The sequence below is a fragment of the Capricornis sumatraensis genome, chromosome 5 (genome assembly GCF_032405125.1).
Source record: "Capricornis sumatraensis isolate serow.1 chromosome 5, serow.2, whole genome shotgun sequence".
Classification (NCBI taxonomy): Eukaryota; Metazoa; Chordata; class Mammalia; order Artiodactyla; family Bovidae; genus Capricornis; species Capricornis sumatraensis.
The window spans coordinates 85,682,842-85,707,324 of record NC_091073.1 but is presented as its reverse complement, the minus strand read 5'-3'; the positions used below and the strand labels follow the sequence as shown (position 1 = coordinate 85,707,324).

General features: G+C 38.2%; 1 protein-coding gene across 1 annotated transcript in view; it reads left to right on the top strand.

Moving 5' to 3' along the window:
* Positions 1 to 24,483, top strand: part of SUGCT (succinyl-CoA:glutarate-CoA transferase) — a 766,325-nt gene that overhangs the window by 23,775 nt on the left and 718,067 nt on the right. The window contains exon 6 of the mRNA XM_068972899.1: positions 2,633 to 2,753. Within this exon, the coding sequence (XP_068829000.1) occupies positions 2,633 to 2,753 (121 nt within the window). The remainder of the gene's footprint in view (positions 1 to 2,632; positions 2,754 to 24,483) is intronic.

Here is a 24,483-nt window from a genome sequence, read left to right as displayed (position 1 = left end):
TTCTCCCGATAAACATAATAATATGTATATTGGTTTTTTAAAATGTTTTTTGTTTACTTTATCCATTCTGAATACTTTTCTATTAGCATAGCTTATTCATTACATTTATTTTCTTGTCTAACTGAAAATTGATCAAATCAAGTTGAAAGTTGATGAATCATCTGAATTCACCAAATTCAGATGAATTTGTGATTCAACTGACTATTTTATGTGATTTGAAATATAATTCATGATCCTATAGAAATCTAAAAATAAAAATACCCTACAAAACTTTAAATCTAAAAATATAAATACCCTGAAAAAATAATTTTTATTGTGGTATAACATATATAACATAAAAATGTTGTTTAACCATTTGTACCACAAAATTCAGTAGCACTAATTACATTCATAATGTCGTGTAGCCATCACTGCTATGTATTTCCCATATGTTTCATTACCCCAAACAAACTCTGTATCCATTAGGCAATAATTCTTCACTTCCCTCTCCCTCAGCTTCTGAGAACCTCTAATTTACTTTCTGTCTTTATGAACTTGCCTATTTTAGATATTTCATGTAAGTGAAATCATACAATATGTGTACTTTTGTGTCTGGTTAATTTTACTTAGCATTATGTTTTCAAGTTTCATCCATGTTGTAACATGTATTAGAACTTTGTTCCTCTGTATGACTGAAAAATATTCAACTTCATGGATGGGAACATTTGTCTATTGATGACTACTTAGGTTGTTTCTACCTTTTGGCTATTGTGAATAATGCTGCTATGAACATTTGGATATAAGTACCTGTTCAAGTCCCTGCTTTCAAATATTTGTGGTATTTACCTAGGAATGGCATCTTTGGGTCATCTGGTAATTCAATGTTTAACTTTTTGAGGAACACACAGAGTTTTTAAAATTAAAAATAATTTATCAAATGTCATTTTCATAAGGTACTGTACTATACTGTTACTATGTGCCATTCAAGTTATGCAGCCAGGAGATGACTGGTATAGAAGCCTAGGTGTATTTGATGTCATTTGTTTTCTTTAGCGCCCACAGGAGTGCTTTGTAAGTAATAGACAGAAACTCAGAACAGTATGTGGAACAAATAAGTGTAACTGTAGCCTTGTGTTTTATTTATACTAACACCTACTCTCCCTCCACATTTCCCAAGCAATACTTGGTAGAATTGTTAGAATCATTAACAGTAAATAAACACATCTCAACATGGGCTCTCCCTGGAACATACTGCCCATGTGAGAAGCATCTCAAAAGTTAATTGGCATCTGAAATTTGGAAAGGATGTCTGTTTGGCTTGAGATTTGGAGTGCATACCTGAAATCTCTTCTTCTCTGTCCTGTATCTTAATGTATTTATCATTCCTTTTCTGACAGGTGGTCACCTGGATCTCTAGTACCTCTGTTTCAGGAGCTCTGGGGGATGACAGCTTATTTCCCTGAGATGCCTCCTAAGATCCCCTCTCCCTAAGTTTTGTTAAGTCAAATAGTTCTGTGTATCCACTCCAAATTTGTTGACAACATAACAAACAGGCACTCCATTTATTTACGTTTCCATCTAAAGTTTATGTAAATTCAATTACTTTCCATCTAGAGCAGAGGTTGGCAGACTGTGGATCAAGTCCGATTTGTTTTTGCATAGCCCATGGACTAAGCATGAATTTTACATTGTTAAAGATCATTAAAGAAAAATAAATATGTGACAGGGAATGTATGTGGCCTGGAAAGGCTAAAGTATTTGTTGTTTGACATTGTATGGAAAAAAATTTGTCTACCCCTGGCCCAGACTTATTCTATTTCATTAGTTTGTGTGTATGAGAATATATCTATGTTAACATGGCAATTAAAAAATTGTTGAATAGTTATTAGGCACTTGGATATGGTTAAGAATTATGTCATGAATTTTTCTGTATGACCTCGTACAATTTTTGTGATAGTTTCAGAAGATACGTAGTCACAATTGAGATTTTGAAAAAAAGTTTAAGATTAAGGTTTCAATGGTTTGTTCTCCTCTATTTCATATAGTAGTAATCTGGGAATCAAAATTGGGGTCTTGTTTCTGACAGTTATTGATTTACTGAGTTATAGTTTAGCATTTTTTCTTTAGTCATTAAATACATTTAAAACTCTTTGGAAAGGAAGCATCTGGAAAGTGTGAAAGCAATTGACAAGAGTTTACAAGTATTAGGTGCCAATATGTACATGTTGTACTTACATGGAGGAGTATTACATGATAAGGATGGGGTTGTAAAGATGTGTTTAGTTTTAAAGGAGTTAAAAGATATTTTTCATGTATTTTATGTCCTTATAGTCTAATTTTTAAAATTTCTGAGAATATACTTGGACAGACCACACAGCCTAGATATTTCTTACATTTAATGTAAGCGGAATCCACTTAACACTATGGTATTAACTGAACATTTTAATAGCCATTGTTTAATTGACAGTCATACCTCAAGTAGTTGATTAGAGCCTTCATGTCTATCTAATTACACCTTGTAATTCTACTTTTCCTGTGATTTTTCTGAGTTTTTAGAAAGTGAGGATAATTGTGTTTACTGAAAATTCACGTGGGGATTTGTTGAAAGTTAGGGAGTCCCTTCAGTCTGACTTGTCTGCATTTCTTCCTGCAGCTTGCAGCTGTTTGTGATGTGTTTGTAGAGAACTACGTCCCTGGCAAGCTGTCTGCGATGGGGCTGGGCTATGAAGATATAGACGAGATTGCACCTCACATTGTCTACTGTTCCATCACAGGTATTTCGACCCCACACCCTTGCCAGTGAGTAGGTTTTCCAAGTTCTATGTCTCTTTCTGTACATAAGAAACCTCTCACTAGCACTGGTTTTCTCAAAGTGGTTCTGCTCTCCTTCCCTGCCAAGCCATTTTAGGTTGTTGAAAATTAATCATTAAAGAACATTAATGTAAATGAACATTTTCCATATATTTATTGGCTGTTTGTATTTCTTCTGTGAATTTGTCTGCCTGTGAAAGTAAAACTGTTAGTTGCTCAGTTGTGTCCGACTCTTTGCAACCCCATGGACAACCCACCAGGCTCCTCTGTCCATGGGGTTTTCTAAGCAAGAATACTGGAGTGGGTTGCCATTCCTTTCTCCAGGGAATCTGCTAGACCCAGGGATCGAACCCTGGTCTCCTGCATTGCAGGCAGATTCTTTACCGGAAATTTTTCTATAGAAATTTGGCAGATACCAGCAGAGTACTATTATTAACTCATATGTAGAATTACAGGTGAAATAGTCATTGGCTCTAAGGTAACATAAGAACTCAACATATCACTTCAATATATTGAAAGGTACTAAGCCAAGTAAGGGAAAAAAGTGCTATAAAGTATTCTAGGTTGTTCAGCCCTTGGTGGTGAACTGTGTGTGTTTATGTCTTTAGGCTAAAGGGAAAAAAATTGTATTAGTTATCTTTACATAGTTTATAAGCACTTAACTATTAATTAGGGATATAATATTGAAAGTTATTCTTAAAATAGGAAGTTACAGTAATAGCATTTATGAGAATAATTGATAATATTTTCAGCTTTTGTTAATTCATCCACCAAATATTATATTTAGTGCAGGTCTGTGATCTGCCAGGCAGTATTCTAAGGTTCTGAGATACAGCAGTGAGTAACACATATTCATGCTCTTCAGCAGATTTACGTTCTAGGTTAGGGAGATATTAAATAAGTAAACAGATTCTCTTTTGTGTTTTGTTTTTTTGTAGTTGAGTCTAGAGACAAATAGGATAAGGGAGATGAGGGGAGGATAGTCTGTTTTGTACTGGGAGGTGAGACAAGGCTTCATTGATAAGGGGAACATTTAAGCAGAGACTTGAATAAAATAAAGGAGTGAATCATATAGATGTTGGCAGTGAGGGTTTCAGGCAAAGGGACCAGCAAGTGCAAAGGACCTGAGGTGAGACTGCATTGGGCATATTTGAGGGCCTGAAGGGAGGGCTGAAACAGAGGAAATGAAGGGAAATGTAATAGGAAGAAAATCAGAGAGATGGTGGCTAGTAAAGACCTGTGGACTGCTCTTAAAGAATTAGGCTTTTACTTTGAGTAAGTTTGTAAGATAATAGAGAGTTTTAAGCAGAGAAATGGTACAATCTAATGTATTTTTAAAAGGATCACTCTAGCTACTACATTGAGAATAGACTGCTGAGTGCAGGGTAGAAGTGGAAGAACAGTTATGAAACTATTGAAATAGTCCAGACTAAAGATGATGGGGACTTGAATTAGGAATTAGGGTGATAGCAAGCTAGTTGAAAAGTGATAGAATCCTGAAGGTTTTTGAGAAAAGTAGATAAGGTTCTCAGATGGATGGGATGTATCAGAGAAAGACTGGAGTTAAGGATGACTCTAAGGTTTTGGCCTGAGCAATCAGAAAAATTGCTGTTTTCAGAGTTGAGTGAGACTGTGGAAAGATGTTTTGGTGGGGAGAATGTCAAGAGTTTGGATTTGGAATGTCAAGAGTCTAGCTTGAGATCACTATAGATATTTAAGAGGAGATGTAGAGTAATTGCTTGAATCTAATTGTCAGGAGATGTAAAATTTTATAGTTATGAACAAATACATGGTATTTGAAACCTGTGTTTGATCATTTATAGAGTGAGTGTAGACAGAAAAAGGAGAGTGTGAGTGTCTGAGCCTGATGCATTCCAAGTAGTAGATGTCTAGGAGATAATGATGAAACAGTGAAGGGGGTTGTGAAGGAATTTTCAGTGAGGTAGGAGGAGAACCTCCAGAGGTGAAGGGAGGAAAGCATTTATTTTCATAGCTGGTTTAGGCAGAAAAGCGTAAAGCATAAAGAGTATATGAACCTGGAACTACTTGCATCTTCTAAATACACCATGCTCACCCTCACGGCAAAGCCTTTACACACGATGTTCCCATTGCTTGAAACCCTGATCCTCTGCCACACCCAGTGGCTCTCGCTTTGCCCTTTAGAGCTCACGTTGGTTGTCATTGCTTCTGTGCAGACATTTTTTCTTGATCCCTGAAGGCTGGGTTGACTGTTATCAATCATATTTTGTATTTGCCACTTTACTTGTCTGTCTCATCCACTATCCTATGGGCTTTTGTTCTTTTCTTTTATTAAAAAATTTATTTATTTATTTGACTACACCAGGTCTTAGTTGTGGCTTGGATCTTCAATCTCTGTTGCGGCATGCAGGATCATAGCTGAGATATGTGGGATCTAGTTCCATGACCAGAGGTCCAGCCTGGGCCCCCTACACTGGGAGTGCAGAGTCTTAGCCATTGGACCATCAGGGAAGTCCCTGTCGGCTCTTGTTCTATTCTTGGTTCCAAACACAGTGCAGAGCACATGGTAGGGAGTTTCTTAAATCAATGCATGAATAATCGGAACTTGACTGAAGAGTTTTTAATAGTTGAAACTTTTTTAGAGTACCACTTTTCAGAGATAAGGGTAAGTGGCAAATGTTATGTTTACATTTTCCAAAGATGCTTTCAGAGGATAGCCTGGGCTTAGGGCATTGTTGGCCTAGTCTGTCATTTCTTAAATAATTTGTCGATAGCACTATATAATGATCATTAATTTAAAGTACCTAAAGAGTCTAACCCTGGAGGAGGAAATGGCAACCCGCTCCGGTATTCTTGCCTGGACAATCCCATGGACAGAGGAGCCTGGTGGGCTATAGACCGTAGTGTTGCAAAGTCAGGCAAGACTGAGCGATTGAGCACAGACATACAGAGTCTACACCATGAAGTAAATATTCAGTTGTTGTTAGGTCACTATGCCTAAGATTTTTCCTTAAGACAGAAAAGTGAAAGTGAAAGTCGCTCCGTTGTGGCTGACTCTTTATGACACTGTGGACTATACAGTCCATGGAATTTTCCAGGCCAGAATACTGGAGTGTGTAGCCTTTCCCTTCTCCAGGGGATCTTCCCAACCCAGGGCTTGAACCCAGGTCTGCTGCATTGCAGGCAAATGCTTTACCAGCGAAGCCACAAGAGAAACCCTAAAATACTGAAGTGGGTAGCCTATCCCTTCTCCAGCGGATCTTCCCAACCCGGGAATCGAACTGGGGTCTCCTGCATTGCAGGCGGATTTTTTACCAACTGAGCTTTCAAAGGAAACTAGTATATTAAAAACATATTTAAAAAAGGTAACAGCAAACACTTTACTTCTTATATTTCAGTAAATTTATCTTAAAATTAATAGCTATCTGAAAATCTTGTTTCACTGTAAAAGCTGCAAAAATATTATTTTAAAAATATTTATTACTTGTAAAATTATAATAACTGAAATACCCCTATTTCTCTTCATTCAGGTTAATTGAGATATTGTAATACTTTGACTAGGACATATTACTTCAGTATGAAGTGTGCTTTTCATGGTAAATTATCTTATGTGGTGGTATTTTTATATAAAATAAACATAATTGCAACATTTGGCTGACTGTTATTTTAGATAGGATGAAGAGCCCAGTGCCACTAACTTCTCTTCCGACTCAGCACTAGGGATGGGTTCTGTTCATAGCAGATCTTTGCCACTACCTCTGACTCTTTTTCAGATGTACTATTATATAGATGTGTAATCACACTTTTGTTTTTTGTGTATCAATACTTATATGAGTGACAGGGTGAGATTTTTCCTTAGACTCTCACAATACAATGGACAGGTTGAGGTCTAAAATATTAAATAGGTGAACTATTATCCGAATTATCCTATTGCTGTAAAAATTCTGCATAACTACCAAATGCAAAATCTCACATGACAGTAAGTGTTTCTCCTTCTTGTGAATGTGGGTTGGCTGGAATTCAGCTCCTCTAGACTTGCTAGGTTGGGTTCCAAGTTGCAGGCCTGCTCCGCACATGTCTTAGACTCCTTACACCAGTGGCTACCAAATGCAAGTTCTCCTTATGGGGAAAGAGCACAAGAGAACAAAATCTCACAAGCACATTTAAAGCCTCTCTCTGTTCACGTCACTCCTGCTAATATTCCTTTGATCAAGGCAAGTCATCTGGCCAAACCTAACACCAACAGGTGGTTCAGTGTACTATTCCAGTGACAGGAACTACGAAGTCATGTTGAAAAGGGCCTGGAATCTGGGAAGGGTGAAGATTGAGAATAATAAAATATTTCATCACATCACCCAGCTAAATAAAATGCTAATCCCTTTGGAAAGCCTCACACCTCCCCAAAGTTTCACAGCTGTATCTAACTATGGTTAGAATCAAAAGTTCTTCTGGGATTGGTTTTGTGACTGGGGAATTTCTCAATTTTCTTCCAGTTCTCAGATCCTGTATTAACATTTTAGTGTGGCAAAGGGCCTTGGAGATAGATGATATAATCCAGTGCGTGCTAAGTCACTTCAGTCATGTCTGACTCTTTGCAACCCCATGTACTATAGCCCACCAAGTTCCTCTGTCCATGGGATTTTCCAGGCAAGAATACTGGAGTGGGCTGCCATTTCCTCCTTCCGGGGTCTTCCCAAGCCAGGGATTGAACCGTGTCTCCTGCGGCTCCTGCACTGCAGACGGGTTCTTTATTGTTGAGCCACCGGGGAAGCCTGATACAGTCTAGCGGTTCTCAGCTAAGGGGAGAATGGGAGTATCATGCTTTTTGCAAACAGGGATGGGCCGTGAAGGGGTGGTGTGGAGAGGCAGGTGTGGTCTGAAAAAGCAGCTCTCCTGATTCTATAATCCTCTCCCCACCTCCTGACAGTCATTAGAAAAGCATTCACATAGCTCATTCTCTTTTATTTCCTGATAAGGAAACAGATCCAGAACACCTAAGGGACCTAAGGTCAAACAGCTATTTAACGGAAAATGGGTTTAAAACTCAGGCTCCTTGATTTAGCATTAAGTGCTTCTATGCTTTTTCTATTCAGACATACATCACTGTTAAGTGATGACATGGACTTTGTGACTACAAGACACTGAGCAGCTCTACTTGAGATTATATATTTTTGTTATTCCCTTTTATGTGTTGATCATATTTGCAGTGGTGGAAGTCATGAACAAATCTGCTCATCAGGGAGTCGAAATTTCAACAGATTCTTTTGGAAGCAACCTTCCTTTGTGAGTCATGAGTTTGTGTGCATATAAAGCAAGGGCCATTTCTCTCTCTCTTTTTTTAGAAGTTTGATATTCTTGGTAATAAATGTTTGTTTTTTATTTCTTAATAAGACTGATTAGGTCAGTCTAATGTTGCACATGTTATTATTGGGATCCTAGACTTGCCCGATGTCTCCCAGCAGTATTGATGTCTTGTCAGTGCTTTCCAAGCACAAATAATCTGTTCTCACTCACATGCTGGCCTTCTTACTGATGAGAGTAATCTTAGACTGGTCGGGAGATTTACTGTAATGCATTCTGACAGTTGTGTGGTTGAGATTGCCTCAGTCTGTGAAATCTGGTCTGCAGGACAAAAATGCTGGACTGATCACAGGGGAGGAAGGACCTGATTATTTTTATTAGCATGGTCCTCTTAACATTTCAGAAGAAGCTGCATGTGAACGTTAGGGGGCAGTGTTTAAAAAGCTATAATTCACTAGAAATCCCCTTTTGAGAAATCTGTAGTATTGCCTGTGTACAACTGGGTAGAGAATCACTGAAAGGACATATCTGTATATTTTCAGAAGTTTTTTTTTCCAAGGTGACCATTCTCCACCTCTCTATATGTTTATAAGTATAATGATATTTTCCTTAGTAATTTATTATTTTTTAGTATTGTAAAAATATATTTTTCTTTTAAATTTTTAAATTTTCAATTTTTAAATTGAAATGTAGTTGACATACAGTTTATATTACTTTCAAGTGTGCAACATAGTGATTTTGTATTTTTACATTATGCAGTTGATCACCCCAATAAGTCTAGTAACCATCTGACATCATATAAAGTTATTGCAAGATTACTGCAATATTCTGATTTTATTCAATAGAACCTTCTATTCTTCTTAGTGAGTCAGCTAACAGTTTGCAAATTTTGTTTATCTTTTCAAAGAACCAGCTTTTAGTTTCACTGATCTTTTTTTATTGTCTTTTTTGTCTTTATTTCATTTATCCTCTCGGATCTTCCTTCTATGAACTTTGGGATTCATTTGTTATTTTTCTAATTTCTTTTAAGTGTAAGTTTAAATTGTTTGAGATTTTTCTGTTTCTTTTTTTTTGAAGTATATTTATTTTTCTAATATAAATTTATTTATTTTAATTGGAGGCTAATTACTTTACAATATTGTATTGGTTTATTGGTTTTGCCACACATCAACATGAATCCACCATGGGTGTACACGTGTTCCCCATCCTGAACCCCCTTCCCACCTTCCTCCCCCTACCATTCTTCTGGGTCATCCCAGTGCACCAGCCCCGAGCACCCTGTATCATGCATCGAACCTGGACTGGTGATTCGTTTCACATATGATATTATACATGTTTCAATGCCCTTCTCTCAAATCATCCCACCCTCGCCCTCTCCCACAGAGTCCAAAAGACTTGTATACATCTGTGTCTCTTTTGCTGTCTCACATACAGGGTTATTGTTATCATCTTTCTAAATTCCATATATATGCATTAGTATACTGTATTGGTGTTTTTCTTTCTGGCTTACTTCACTCTGTATAATAGGCTCCAGTTTCATCCACCTCATTAGAACTGATTCAAATGTATTCTTTTTAATGGCTGAGTAATACTCCATTGTGTATATGTACCATAGCTTTCTTATCCATTCGTCTGCTAATGGACATCTAGGTTGCTTCCATGTCCTGGCTATTTTAAACAGTGCTGCGATGAACACTGGGGTACACGTGTCTCTTTCAATTCTGGTTTCCTCAGTGTGTATGCCAAGCAGTGAGATTGCTGGGTCATAAGGCAGTTCTATTTCCAGTTTTTTAAGGAATCTCCACACTGTTCTCCATAGTGGCTGTGCTAGTTTGCATTCCCACCAACAATGTAAGAGGGTTCCCTTTTCTGCACACCCTCTCCAGCATTTATTGCTTGTAGACTTTTGGATTGCAGCCATTCTGACTGGCGTGAAATGGTACCTCATTGTGGTTTTGATTTGCATTTCTCTGAGTGATGTTGAGCATCTTTTCATGTGTTTGTTAGCCATCTGTATGTCTTCTTTGGAGAAATGTCTGTTTAGTTCTTTGGCCCATTTTTTGATTGGGTCATTTATTTTTCTGGAATTGAGCTGCAGGAGTTGCTTGTATATTTTTGAGATTAATTCTTTGTCAGTTGCTTCATTTGCTGTTATTTTCTCCCATTCTGAAGGCTGATCAATTTAATCTTGAGTTTACCTTCTTTCCTTTGTGTCTTCTGAGCATGTTATTAGTTACACAAATTTAGCAATAAGAATGCTCTCTACCACATTTTAAAGTATTTATTTTTTCTTCATGTTAACTTCACTGCTATTTCTTTCTAACAGGATAAACATTACATTATGTTATTGACTAGATTGATTTTGTAGTAGGAACATTGTGTATACCCTTTAAATAAAATTTTCAATTTTCTTTTAAGAAAAGTAGTTTGCAAAGTACCTTTTTGATTTTTGAAAACAAGTTGCAACACATGATATATAGAATAATGTTATTCATATAGAGTTAAAATCATATAAACTATATCTTTCTCGGTATTTTACTCATATGTGATTAGAAATATAAAGATATGCATAGTAATGAAAAATTGTTTAAGAGAATGATTACCCCTGGGGGAGAGATCGGGCACAAGGAAGGGATGCACATGGAACTTCAACTATATTTGTCAAATAAACCAACTGGCAGAATATAAGTACTTGTTATGTTATTTTATACCTTTTTATGTTTGAAATAGCAACAGCCAATGATTCAGAAATGCCCAAATAATTCCCTCCCTCCCTTCCTTTCTCATTCATTTCCTTTGTCTCCTCTCCACCCCCACCACTTCATACATATTTCTTGAGTTTGCATAGATTTCTGTAGAGTGTCCAGGGCAAACAATGCAGTCGCAGTTCATGCCTTTAAGGAGCTTACAGCCTAGTGTCAGAGACACTTCATAAACAAGTGGAAAAGGCAATATATGTACCAACCAATTATGCTATTATGAAAGATTCAAACAGGGTACTGTGGTGGAAATTAACAGAGCAGGGGTTGCATAAGTAAATGAGATGGTCAAGGAAAGCCTCTTTGGGGAGGTAACATTTAATAGATGTAAAGTATGAGAAGGAGCCAGCCATGCAAAGAGCCAGGGGACGAACGATTCAGGCAGAGAGAACACCATGTGCAGAGATAGAAAAGATCTAGCTATCTTTAAAGGCCTGAGAGAAGGCCAGTGTGCCTAGAGTACAAACAATGGGGAACAGCATGCTTGAGAAGGTGCTGCATAGAGGTGTGCGAGTGCCAGGCAGACTGGAAGGGGTTTCCGCAGTAGAGGGATATGATTCAAATTCCATCAAAAATCATCTTCAAAAGAGGTAGGTGGACTCATGGAAGAACTTGACTGTAAACATTGGTCTTGAAATAATGTTCATGTTTGAGAGAGTAACGATTAAGATAAAATTTTCTTTAGATTACTAAAGGCTCCCATGATGTTTCAGAATCAATAACAGAGAATGATGAGCCCAAATGGATATGACAAATCATCTAGCAACTGCATCCAACATTCATATCATGGCAACGATAATGCAAAACAAAACACTGCTGCTCGTGGATCCTTATGGAGCGAATTAGTCTGTGTGTCTATGTATATTCTCCTCTTTTTCTACATATTCACCACATAGCCATGTCTTTTAAAAAAGAACAATTAGAAGTCTGCCTTCACTCTAAACCCATAAAAATTTCGAAGGGGAGAAAAACAAGAAGGAAAGGGAGGGAAGCAGGGACGGAGGACAAAAATAGAGAAGGAGAAAAGATGGGAAGAAAGGAGGAAAGGAAGGAGGTAGGGAGAAAGGAATGAATGAAGGAAAGAAGAGACAGAATCAGAACTAAGTTTGATGGAGTAACAATGGGCAAGTTTTTTTAACCTCTAAAAATAATAGTCCAGTTGAGTTCATTAAGCATCTTTCTAGACTGAATAAACAATACAGAGATGACATTAAAAGGAGTCCTCACAGTCAAAGTAATTGGAAAGTACTGGTCTAAATTATGAGTGTCTCTGCTGTTCCCCTTCTAACAGGACATATTTTTTCCCCCAGAATTTTAGAGTGTTGTGATCATCTGTCCAACTTTATAGTCAGTGATCCCTAGCAAAAATGTGGTTTAATATATTTACCATTTCATACCAAACTCATTGTTTAAACAAACAATGACACCATCTCTGCAGGGGAAGAGAAACTTAGCACATAAATACAAGATTTCAAAACACAGCCTATAAAGTTAGGGACTGAGATTATCTTTTGTCTGCAGACATGGACAGACTCCAGAAAGTGACTTTATGCCTTTGCTGTATTCTCTAAGGGCGTAACCTTTTTATCTTTAAATGCTTCTTTCTAGCCTTACACACATAAGAGATGTGTCATACAAGTTGGACTCAGTGGCATGTAAGCAGAAACTTTATTCTTTCCTGCCCTACCTCTGTAAACCTGCACTTCTAACTCATTTTCCTTGCTCATGGCTGAAATCCAGGAAAGCCCTACAGATTTTTTTCTGGTTATTTTACTTCAAGTATTAAAAGGTCCAGTCCAGTGTAAAATAAAAACTTCAGACTTATGACTTCTCCCTTTCCCCAAGTTGGGCCTGACTTCCTGGAAACCTGGTGTGTGTGTGTGCACGCGTGCGTGTGTATGTGCATGCGTGCGTGTGTGTGCATGCGGGTTTGTTGGAAGAGCATAATCAGTTTCTTCATTCATCCATAATTCTTCTTTTCCCTGTTTCTAGCTGCTGTTGGTGATTCTTTCATTGTCAGGCCTCCTTAGGGAAGAATAGGTTAATGGGTGCAAAAGAGCTGGTGCTTGGTGGGGGTAGTTGAACCCTGCATTGGGGCCTACTGTGTGCCTGAAGCTCAGCTGATGGCTCTTTCTTCTGTGGGGAGCTTTGTAGGCTTCTCTTCAGTCCTTGACTTCTTGTGGTCTTCTGTGTATAGAGTCTACTGTTCAGGTCACTTTTTCCTATAGGCAGCCCTCATGGGTAGAATTCCTTTTTTAATTTTTAAAGTGAAGTATAATTGATTTATGATATTGTTAGTTTTAGGTGTACAGCAGAGTGATTTGATTAAATATATATGATTGGTATACATATTCAGATTCTTCTCCATTATAGGTTAGTACAAGATTTTGAGTATAGTTCCCAGTGTTGTATGGTAGGACTTTGTTGTTTATCCATTCTATATTTGAGTTTGCATCTGCTAATCCCAAACTCCCAATCCTTTTCTCCCTTACCTCTCTCCCTTAGCAACCACAAATCTGTTCTCACGTGAGCCTCTCTGTTTTTTAGATAGGTGCGTTGTGTCATATTTTAGATTCCACATATAAGTGATATCATATGGTATTTGTCTCTCTCTTTCTGGCTTACTTCATTGAGTATGATAATCTCTAGGTCCACCTACTATTGCCGCTAAGTCACTTCAGTCATGTCCGACTCTGTGTGACCCCATAGACGGCAGCCCACCAGGCTCCCCCGTCCCTGGGATTCTCCAGGCAAGAACACTGGAGTGGGTTGCCATTTCCTTCTCCAATGCATGAAAGTGAAAAGTGAGAGTGAAGTCGCTCCGTTGTGTCCGACTCTTAGCGACCCCATGGACTACAGCCTCCTAGGCTCCTCACATGGCAATTCTATTTTTAGTTTTTTGAAGAATCTCCATACTGTTCTCCTGATTGACTGTACCAATTTACATTTCATCAACAGCATAGAAGGGTTCCTTTTTCTCCATGCCCTTTCTATCATTCGTTATTTGGAGATTTTTAAATGATGGCCATTCTGACTGGTGAGGTGATACCTCATTGTAGTTTTGATTTGCATTTTTAAAATAATTAATGATGTTGAGCATCTTTTCATGTGCCTATATGACTGACAACTCTAAGGAAATTCTTGCTAAAGGTGTTATTTACCTTTTCACCTTTTCCTCACATACCCTGAAGTGGATGATAAGCTAAGAATGGTAAAACTGGTTTCATAGTCTTTTAGCTTGACCTGTGTTGGTGTTCTGGAATTTATGGCATTCTTTTTGGATTTGAAGTCTTAACTAAACTGAAGCAAGAGAGTTCTGTTTGAACATTCTTTAACTCAAAGTGTGTTGAAGAAGTATGTTTTTCAAGTAGTAAAAATAACAGTAAGTAGAAAAAAACCTGAGATATCTGTCTTCAAAATTTTTAAGTATGAAAAGATAATATTCAGTAAGCTAAGAGTGTTTGGACTAATTTTATATATATTTTAAATTATTTAGACCCAAATGAAAAAATCAATCATTTCCATATTCATAATGTCTAAATAAATATCTTTTCCCAATAGCAAATCCCAACTTAGAGCTGATACTGAATTGTTACTGGGTATAGGGAACATTATGATAATTTTCCTTGAGAATTCTTTGTGAAACCTTGGAATTAAGAAAATCTGCTGAACTGGAACATAGATAAAATGATTCCCCATTATGCTAAAGAGACAAAATCACTCTTCTTAAAAAATTTCTGCTGAGTGTAATTAGGGATGTGCAGTGAGCACCATCTCATGACAGTTTTATATATAAATATGTGTTTGAGCTTCTCCAGTTCTCAGACGCTTCCATTTTCCTTGAACGGTTGATTGATAACAGAGAAACCCATGATCTGAAAAGGAACTTGAGCTGTTTTCTCAATGGTTTAAAATTCCAAAAGCAAAGAGATAGCCTGGACCTAGAAATATGGTATAAATCTAGGGTCAGTTAGTTTTACCTTTGCTCTCTGATTTCTCATGCATGGATCTATTGGTTTCCAGTTTAAAGAACCACTTGAGGCCAAAGACCAACAGAAAGAAGGGAAGACGATGACACTGTTAGTATCAAAGCAGCAGTTATTAAAAAAAAAACTTCATAGATCTAATGCTTCATAGATTGTGCCAGATAAACATGCCAAGACTTAGCCACAATCTCAAAATCCTGTCATCAGAACTAAATTGTTTCCCCTTATGGTAATAGGTCTGGGATATAAACCCACAAATTAAACAAGCAATGCTAGATAGGAAGAAATGTTATATTTGAAAGGATGAAAGAAATGAATGTTAGATAAAATTTAGATAGCATTTATTTCATGAATGCTAATGATTTTTTTCATTCTTTGGATGGCCTTCCAGCCAGCATTAGTGCATTACTACAACTTTCAGCCCTTATTTGAACCAGATTAACTTCACAAAGGTCAAAGTATGCTGAGTAAGTAATAGTCATGCACCCTGAAAGATAAGGGATGTTGACATTAATAGAATATCAGATTGTGGAATCAGTGAATCTTTTTTACAAATAACATAAAATTCACAAAAGTTTATCAAGTGAAAAATACCAAAGTTAAAAAAAAATTGGTAAATATTTGGTTATAAGAAAGACCGTCTGACAGTCTGATTAAAAAATGGGTCAAGGATGTGAACAGACATTTCTACAGAGAGAATATACACATTGCCAATGAGCACATGAAAAGATACTCAGCATTGCTAATTATTAGGGAAATAAAAATCAAAACCATAATGAGATACCACCTCACACCCACTGGGATGACTACTATCACTACTAACACTGTTGGTAAGGATGTGGAGAAATGGGAACCCTTGTGCACTGTTGGTGGTAATGTGAAATGGTGTAAGCCACATTGGATCTTTCTCAAAAAATTAAACATAGAATTACTATGTAATCTAGTGATTCCATTTTTGGTTATATATCCAGAAGAATATAAAGCAGGTACTTGAACAGATATTTGCATCATGCTCTTAGCGGCATTATTCAGAAACAGTCAAAAGTGCAAACAACCTGTGTCCCTCAGTGGATGAAAGGATAAATCAAATGTGGTATATGTTCATTGGGATATTACTTAGCCTTAAAAAGCAAGGCAATTTTGACATATACTACAACATAGAAGAACCTTGAAGATGTTATGCTAAGTGAAATAAGCCAGTCACAAGAGGACAAATACTGTATGACTCCACTTACATGAGGTTCCTAGAGTAGTCAAATTCATAGAGAAAGACAGTAGATGATGATTGTTAGGGGATTGGGGGAAGGGAAAATGGGGAGTTACTGTTTAATGGATGCAGAGCCTCAGTTTAGGAAGATGAAAAAATTTTAGAGATGAATAGTAGTGATAGTTATACAACAATGTGAATGCCACTGTACCATATACTTAAAAATGGTTAAATTGGTAAATTTTATGTTATGTGTACTTTATCATGATTAAAAAAACTTAAATGAAATAATACATAAAAATAATGCAAAGAAATAGAGGGAAAAAATAGAATGGAAAAGACTACAGATCTTTCAAGAAAATTGGAGACACCAAGGGAACATTTCATGCAAAGATGGGCACAATAAAGGACAGAAACGGTATGGACCTAACATACTGCTGCTGCTGCTAAATCACGTTAGTCATGTCCAACTCTGTGTGACCCCATAAACAGCAGCCCACCTGGCTCCCCCATCCCTGGGATTCTCCAGGCAAGAACACTGCAGTGGGTTTCCATTTCCTTTCCAATGCATGAAAGTGAAAAGTGAAAGTGAACTTGCTCAGTCATGTCCGACTCTTCGCGACCCCATGGACTGCAGCCTACCAGGCTCCTCCGCCCATGGGATTTTCCAGGCAAGAGTACCAGAGCAGGTTGCCATTGCCTTCTCCAGGACCTAACATAAGCAGAATAGATTAAGAAGAGGAGGCTATAATACATCTGTTGGATCACAGAGAAAGCAAGGAAATTCCAGAAAATCATCTGCTTCTGCTTCATTGACTGTGTTAAAGCTTTTGACTGTGTGGTTCACAACTAACTGGAAGATTCTTCAAGAGATGGGAGTACCAGACCATCTTACCTGCCTCCTGAAAAACCTGTAAGCAGGTCAAGAAGCAACAGTTAGAACTGGACATGGAACAACAGACTGGTTCAAAACTGGGGAAAAGAGTATATCATGACTGTATATTATCACCCTGCTTACTTACATATGCAGAGTACAAGGTAAATGCTGGGCTGGATGAATCCCAAGCTGGAATCAAGATTGCCAGGAGATATATCAACAACCTCAGATAAGCAGATGACGTTACCCTAATGGCAGAAAGCGAAGAGGAACTAAAGAGTCTCTTGATGAGAATGAAAAAGGAGAGCTGAAAAAACTGACTTAAACTCAGCATTCAAAAAACAAAGATCATAGCATCTGGTCCCATCACTTCATAGCAAATAGATGGGGAAATAATGGAAACAGTGGCAGATTTTATTTTATTGGGCTCCAAAATCACTGTGGATAGTGACTAGCCATGAAATGAAAAGACACCCCTTGGAAGAAAAGCTACGACAAACCTAGTTCAGTTCAGTTGCTCAGTCGTGTCAGACTCTGTGACCCCATGAACCACAGCACGCCAGGCCTCCCTGACCATCACTAACTCCCAGAGTCCACCGAAACCCATGTCCCTTGAGTCGGTGATGCCATCCAACCATCTCATCCTCTGTTGTCCCCTTCTCCTCCTGCCCTCAATCTCTCCCAGCATCATGGTCTTTTCCAATGAGTCAGCTCTTTGCACGAGGTGGTCAAAGTACTGGAGTTTCAGCTTCAGCATCAGTCCTTCCAGTGAACACCCATGACTGATCTCCTTTAGGATGGACTGGTTGGATCTCTTTGCAATTCAAGGGACTTTCAAGAGTCTTCTCCAACACCACAGTTCAAAAGCATCCATTCTTGAGTGCTCAGCTTTCTTTATAGTCCAACTCTCAAATCTATACATGACCACTGGAAAAACCATACCCTTGACTAGACAGACCCTTGTTGGCAAAGTAACGTCTCTGCTTTTGAATATGCTGTCTAGGTTGGTCATAACTTTCCTTCCAGGAGTGAGCGTCTTTTAATTTCATGGCTGCAGTCACCATCTGCAGTGATTTGGGAGCCCCCCAAAATAAAGTCTGACACTATTTCCACTGTTTCCCCATCTATTTGCCATGAAGTGATGGGACCAGATGCCATGATCTTCGTTTTTCTGAATGTTGAGCTTTAAGCCAACTTTTTCGCTCTCCTCTTTCACTTTAATCAAGAGTCTCTTTAGTTCTTCTTCACTTTCTGCCATAAGGGTCATGTCATCTGCAAATCTGAGGTTATTGATATTTCTCGCTGCAGTCTTGATTCCAGCTTGTGCTTCCTCCAGCCCAGCATTTCTCATGATGTACTCTGCATACAAGTTAAATAAACAGGGTGTACAGCCTTGACGTACTCCTTTTCCTATTTGGAACCACTCTGTTATTCCATGTCCAGTTCCAACTGTTGCTTCCTGACCTACATACAGGTTTCTCAAGAGGCAAGTCAGGTGGTCTGGTATTCCCATCACATATGGCCTCACCAGATGGTCGACACTGAAATCAGATTGATTATTTTCTTTACAGCCAAAGATGGAGAAGCTCTATATAGTCAGCAAAAACAAGATCAGGAGCTGACTGTGGTGCAGATCATGAACTCCTTATTGTCAAATTCAGACTGAAATTGAAGAAAGTGGAGAACACCACTAGACCATTCAGGTATGACCTAAATCAAATCCCTTATGACTGTACAGTGAAAGTGAGAAACAGATTTAAGGGACTAGATCTGATAGACAGAGTGCCTGATGAACTGTGGATGGAGGTTCATGACATTGTACAGGAGACAGGAATCAAGACCATCCCCAAGGGAAAAAAAAAATGCAAAAAAGCAAAATGGCTGTCTGAGAAAGCCTTACAAATAGCTGTGAAAAAAGGGAAGCAAAAAGCAAAGGAGAAAAGGAAAGATATACCCATTTGAATGCAGAGTTCCAAAGAACAGCAGGGAGAGATAAGAAAGCCTTCCTCGATGATCAATGCAAAGAAATAGAGGAAAACAACAGAATGGGAAAGACTAGAGATCTCTTCAAGAAAATTAGAGATACCAAGGGAACATTTCATGCAAAGATGCGCTCAATAAAGGACAGAAATGGTAGGGACTTAATAGAAACAGAAGATATTAAGAAGAGGTGACAAGAATACACATAAGAACTATACAAAAAAGATCTTCATGACCCAGATAATCACGATGGTGGAGCTATTTCAAATCCTGAAGCATGATGCTGTGAAAGTGCTGCACTCAATATGCCAGCAAATTTGGAAAACTCATCAGTGGCCACAGGACTGGAAAAGGTCAGTTTTCATTCCAATCCCAAAGAAAGGCAATGCCAAAGAATGCTCAAACTACTGCACAATTGCACTTATCTCACACGCTAGTAAAGTGATGCTTAAAATTCTCCAAGCCAGGCTTCAGCAATACGTGAACCATGAACTTCCTGATACTCAAGCTGGTTTCAGAAAAGGTAGAGGAAATAAAGGTCAAATTGCCAACATCCGCTGGATCATCGAAAAAGGTAGAAAGTTCCAGAAAAATATCTATTTCTGCTTTATTGACTATGCCAAAGCCTTTGACTGTGTGGATCACAATATACTGTCGAAAATTCTGACAAACCTAGACATCATATTAAAAAGCAGAGATATCACTTTGCCGACAAAGGTCTGTATAGGCAAAGCTATGGTTTTTCTGGTAGTCATGTACAGATGTGAGAGTTGGAATATAAAGAAGGCTGAGCTCTGAAAAATTGATGCTTTCGAATTGTGGTCCTGGAGAAGACTCATGAGAGTCTTTTGGACAGCATGGAGATTAAACTAGTCAATTCTAAAGGAAATCAACCCTGAATATTCATTGGAAGGGCTGATGGTGAAACTGAATCTCCAGTACTTTGGCCACGTGATGTGAAGAGCCGACTCGTTGGATAAGACACTGATTCTGGGAAAGATGGAGGGCAGGAGGAGACAGAGGCCACTGAGAATGGTTAGATGGCATCACCAACTCAATAGACATGAGTTTGAACAAACTCTGGGAGATCATGAAGGACAGGAAAGCCTGGTGTGCTTCAGTCCATGAGGTTGCAATGAGTGGGGCATGACTTAGCGACTGAAAAATGGAATATATGGGAAAAAAGCAAACCCTTTTTTTCTTATGCATTTGAAGTTGGCCTGTATGATTCTGGTTTAGAAAAGTGACACATATGATTTGTTATTCAGGAATGTGCTTCTAAACCCTATGTATCAATGATGCTTTTAGTGGAAATTGTCCACTAAACAAGGTATATGATGTTATCTTCCCTTTAAAGGTCCCCCCTTCCTGTTTTTTTCCTCCAGTTTTGATATTTATTTAATCTCTTCATAGGTATTTTGATGAAATATTGAGAGAAAGCATACTGGCATGACTGTCTGCTCTCATGTTAACACAGAAGTTAGAAGAACCACTTTTGATATATTCCCTGCTATTTCATCTGGCTCTAATGATATCTCCAGAGTGTTCCAGATATTTATTTACATCTGGTGTGAAGTTAGTGTTAATTAAAAACATATATCTGGCTTTGGAACTTGACTATATCAGGAGGAAACTTAGTGTTGGTTCATGACTTTGTGATAAGTCTGTTACCAAGTACTTTCAGGCTATCAGCCCATCAGGCCAAGTGATAGTCCCTGAGTGATGATGGAAGAGCATGCTGCTTAATCTAAGTTGCATGTGGAGATGATAAAATCTGAGTCTTTAATCACTTCTGAGTCAAATCACTTTAAGCCCATTTAATGTAGGGCTGCAACAGTTACTATTTCTGCAATAGCATGTCATGTTATTTCATTCAGTTGCTCAGTCATGTCTTACTCTTTGCAACCCCATGGACTGCAGCATGCCAGGCTTCCCTGTCCCTCACCATCTCCTGGAGCTTGCTTAAACTCATGTCCATTGAGTCGGTGATGCCATCCAACCATCTCATCCTCTGTCACCCCTTCTCCTGCCTTCAATCTTTCCCCAAATCAGGGTATTTTCTAATGAGTCAAATCTTTACATCAGGTGGCCAAAGTATTGAAGCTTCAGCTTCAGCATCAGTCCTTCCAATGAGTATTCAGGGCTGATTTCCTTTAGTATTGACTGGGTGGATCTCCTTACAGTCCCAGGGACTCTCAAGAGTCTTCTCCAACACCACAGCTCAAAAGCATCAATTCTTTGGTGCTCAGCCTTCTTTATGGTCCAGCCCTCACATCCATACATGACTACTGGAAAAACCATAGCTTTGACTAGACAGACCTTTGTTGACAAAGTAATGTCTCTGCTTTTTAATATGTTGTTTGTGTTTGTCATAGCTTTTCTTTCAAGGAGTGTCTTTTAATTTCATGGCTACAGTCACCATCTGCAGTGATTTTAGAGCCAAGAAAATAAAGTCTGTTACTGTTTCCTTTGTTTCCCCATCTATTTGCCATGAAATGATGGGACCAGATGCCATGTTCTTCATTTTTTGAATGCTGAGCTTTAAGTCAACTTTTTCACTCTGTTCTTTCACTTTCATCAAGAGGCTCTTTAGTTCCTCTTTGCTTTCTGCCATAAGGGTAGTGTTATCTGCACATCTGAGGTTATTGATATTTCTCTCAGCAATCTTGATTCCAGCTTGTGCTTCATCCAGCCCGGCATTTCGCGTGATGTACTCTGCATATAAATTAAATAAACACGGGACAATATACAGCTTTGACGTACTCCTTTCCCAATTTTGAATCAGTCTGTTGTTCCATGTCTGGTTTTAATTGTTGCTTCTTGACCTGCATACAGATTTCTCAGGAGTCAGGTAAGCTGGCCTGGTATTCCCATATCTTTCAGAATTTTCCACAGTTTGCTGTGTTCCACACAGTCAATAGCTTTGGCGTAGTCAATAAAGTAGATGTTTTTCTGGAATTCTTTCGCTTTTTCTATGATCTAACAGATGTTGGCCATTTGATCTCTGGATGCTAGCACTTTGACAACATCAAGAATCAGCCATAAATATATATATATATATATATCCCCTTCCTCTTGAACCTCCTGCCCCAACCCCCACTCCCCATTCCATCCCTAACTCTAGGTTGTCAGAGTTTTGCTTTGAGCCCCTTGTGCTAGACAGCAACTTCCAATTATCTATCCGTTTTACATATGATAATATGTATGTTTCATTGCTACTCTCAATTCTTCCCACCCTCACCTTCCCCTGCTGTGTCCAAAGTCTATTTGTATATTTGCATCTCTATTCCTGACCTGCAAATAGGGTCATCAGTACCATTTTTCTAGATTCCATATATATGTGTTAATTTATGATATTTATTTTTCTCTTTTTGACTTACTTTGAATTTGTTATAATATCGCTTCTGTTTTTATGTTTTGTTTTTTGGTTGTAAGGCATGTGAAATCTTAGCTCCCTGACCAGGGATCAAACCTGCACCCCCTTGCATCAGAAGGGAGAGTCTTAACCACTGGACCACTGGGGAAGTCCTTCCATAGTCATTTTAAAATTAACAATTTTTATCAGACATTTATAGTTTCAAAAGAAATAGTTCTATAAAATTTATAATCTCAAGTCAGAGAATTTGTTCCCAAGAGCTTGGTAGATAAGTGGATTGATATGTGATTCATGCCTGAGATATTTAGAGAGCCAGTGGATGTCTGGAGCACTGTGGTTTGGAAAGTCACTGCTGTCCTGCGGATCAGGGTAAGAAAGAGGAAAACAGTGTTTGGTTGTTTAAGATCCTGTCCAAGAAGCAGAAGGAAGCTGGTGGTGCTGACGACACCTGGGGCAGAGGAAGGACTCACCAGTGATCACCTGGAAAAAAGATAGATTCAAATGTAAAGTGATCCCCACTGATGGGATAGGGGAGGTCTTTGAAGAACCCAGTAAAGTCCGCCATGTGACACGAAGACTTTCAACCTCTGCCAAGCCCACCATGATGGGACCAATAAAGCGAGACCTTTCTTGCTGACCAGACCTCCTCTTCTCCTCACGCCCCTCTAGTTCTGGCCAACCATGGAGGCATTAGAAACTGCTGAGCAAATGGAGGAGCTACAGAGATTTGGATTCTGTTCCTGTTGGACATTGATGATTTGTCCCCAAGTGCTACTGATTTTCTTGAGAGTACTGTTGCCATATAGTAGATATTTACCAAATCAATATTAGTAGAATACTGTTATACTTATTTAATTTTAATTACAAAAATTATTAAAAATGAAATGCCTCTCCAGGTTCCTACTTTGGATTTGAGCACAGTGGTGAGTGTTCTTTCATTCCTCAAGTTGAGTGTTAAGGCACTAGTTGGTGAGCAACTTTAATTAGCTTTCCTGACCTCTTTATAACCTTAGTCTTGTGTCTTAAGTGATGCTGTCAGTGTGGCCAGGAACATGGTGAAGGATAATAGTGTAATCTAGTATTCAGAGATTATCAAGCCTTTTCTTCAAACATCTTACCTAGTGGCCCAACAAAGATAAAGGTGAAATTGCTGAGATTCAGACAGGGCAAAGAGAGGAGGAAGGAGCCTTGCTCCCTATAGACTGGTTGAAATACTGGCTCTTCCATTTGCAACTTAGATGACTTTGGATAAGTTACTGAACCTCCCAGGTGCAGCTGCCTCATCTGCAAATTCTAGTGTTTATTGTAAGGATTAAATGAGATAATGTACGTGAATCGATTGGCATTTACGAAATATTGAGGAAGTGTTGGCTGTTCCTTCTTTGCTGCTGTTGCTTCCTCCACCTCCTCTTCCTCTTCTTTTCTCAAATATGGGGGCAAGTGGAATGGTTTTCAGGTTCCTGCTAGAAATTATTACTATAGTCTATTATTCTATGGTTGTGGATATACAGATAGCTTCGCTTCATCCTTCTTTCTGCCTCTGTATATCTATCTGTGTTTCTATGTATTCATCTACCTACCTTCCTATCATCTTTCTATAATCTGTATCATCTGTCTAATCTACTTACAGTTTTTATGAAGCATATAAAAATAACACAGGCATGTGATGTCTCTTTACTCCCGCATTTTTCGGTTTGTATTTTACAAACATCTAATAGTATTATGTAACCAGAGTATAATTAACCAAAATTAAGAAATTAACATTGAAGCAATATTATTATAATTCACAGACCTTATTGATAATTTGTCAGTTGTTTCAATAATGTCCTTTATAGCAAAAGAAAACCCAAATTACTCTGCATTGTATCTGATTGTCATGTCACAAAAAAAGAATATGTTGTTGGTGAGGGGTGGTGGGGGGAGGGGGGGCTATACGTTGAGACTGTGTAAATATTCTCATTTGCCCAGCCTATCATCCACTATTTTTATCACACATTGATGATTCTTGCCTGAGCTTACTATTGTTAGGATGTTGTTAAATAGTGATTTTATAATTCCATCATTTCTTTATATTTATGAATTGCATGGGGTCACAAAGAGTCAGACACGACTGAGCAACTGAACTGAACTGGACTGAACTTACATTTATTATTTACATTTATGACTTTTTACTAAGAGGGTAGCTTTCCATTTCCTTTATTGATTTGTATTAATGTGGACTCTTATAT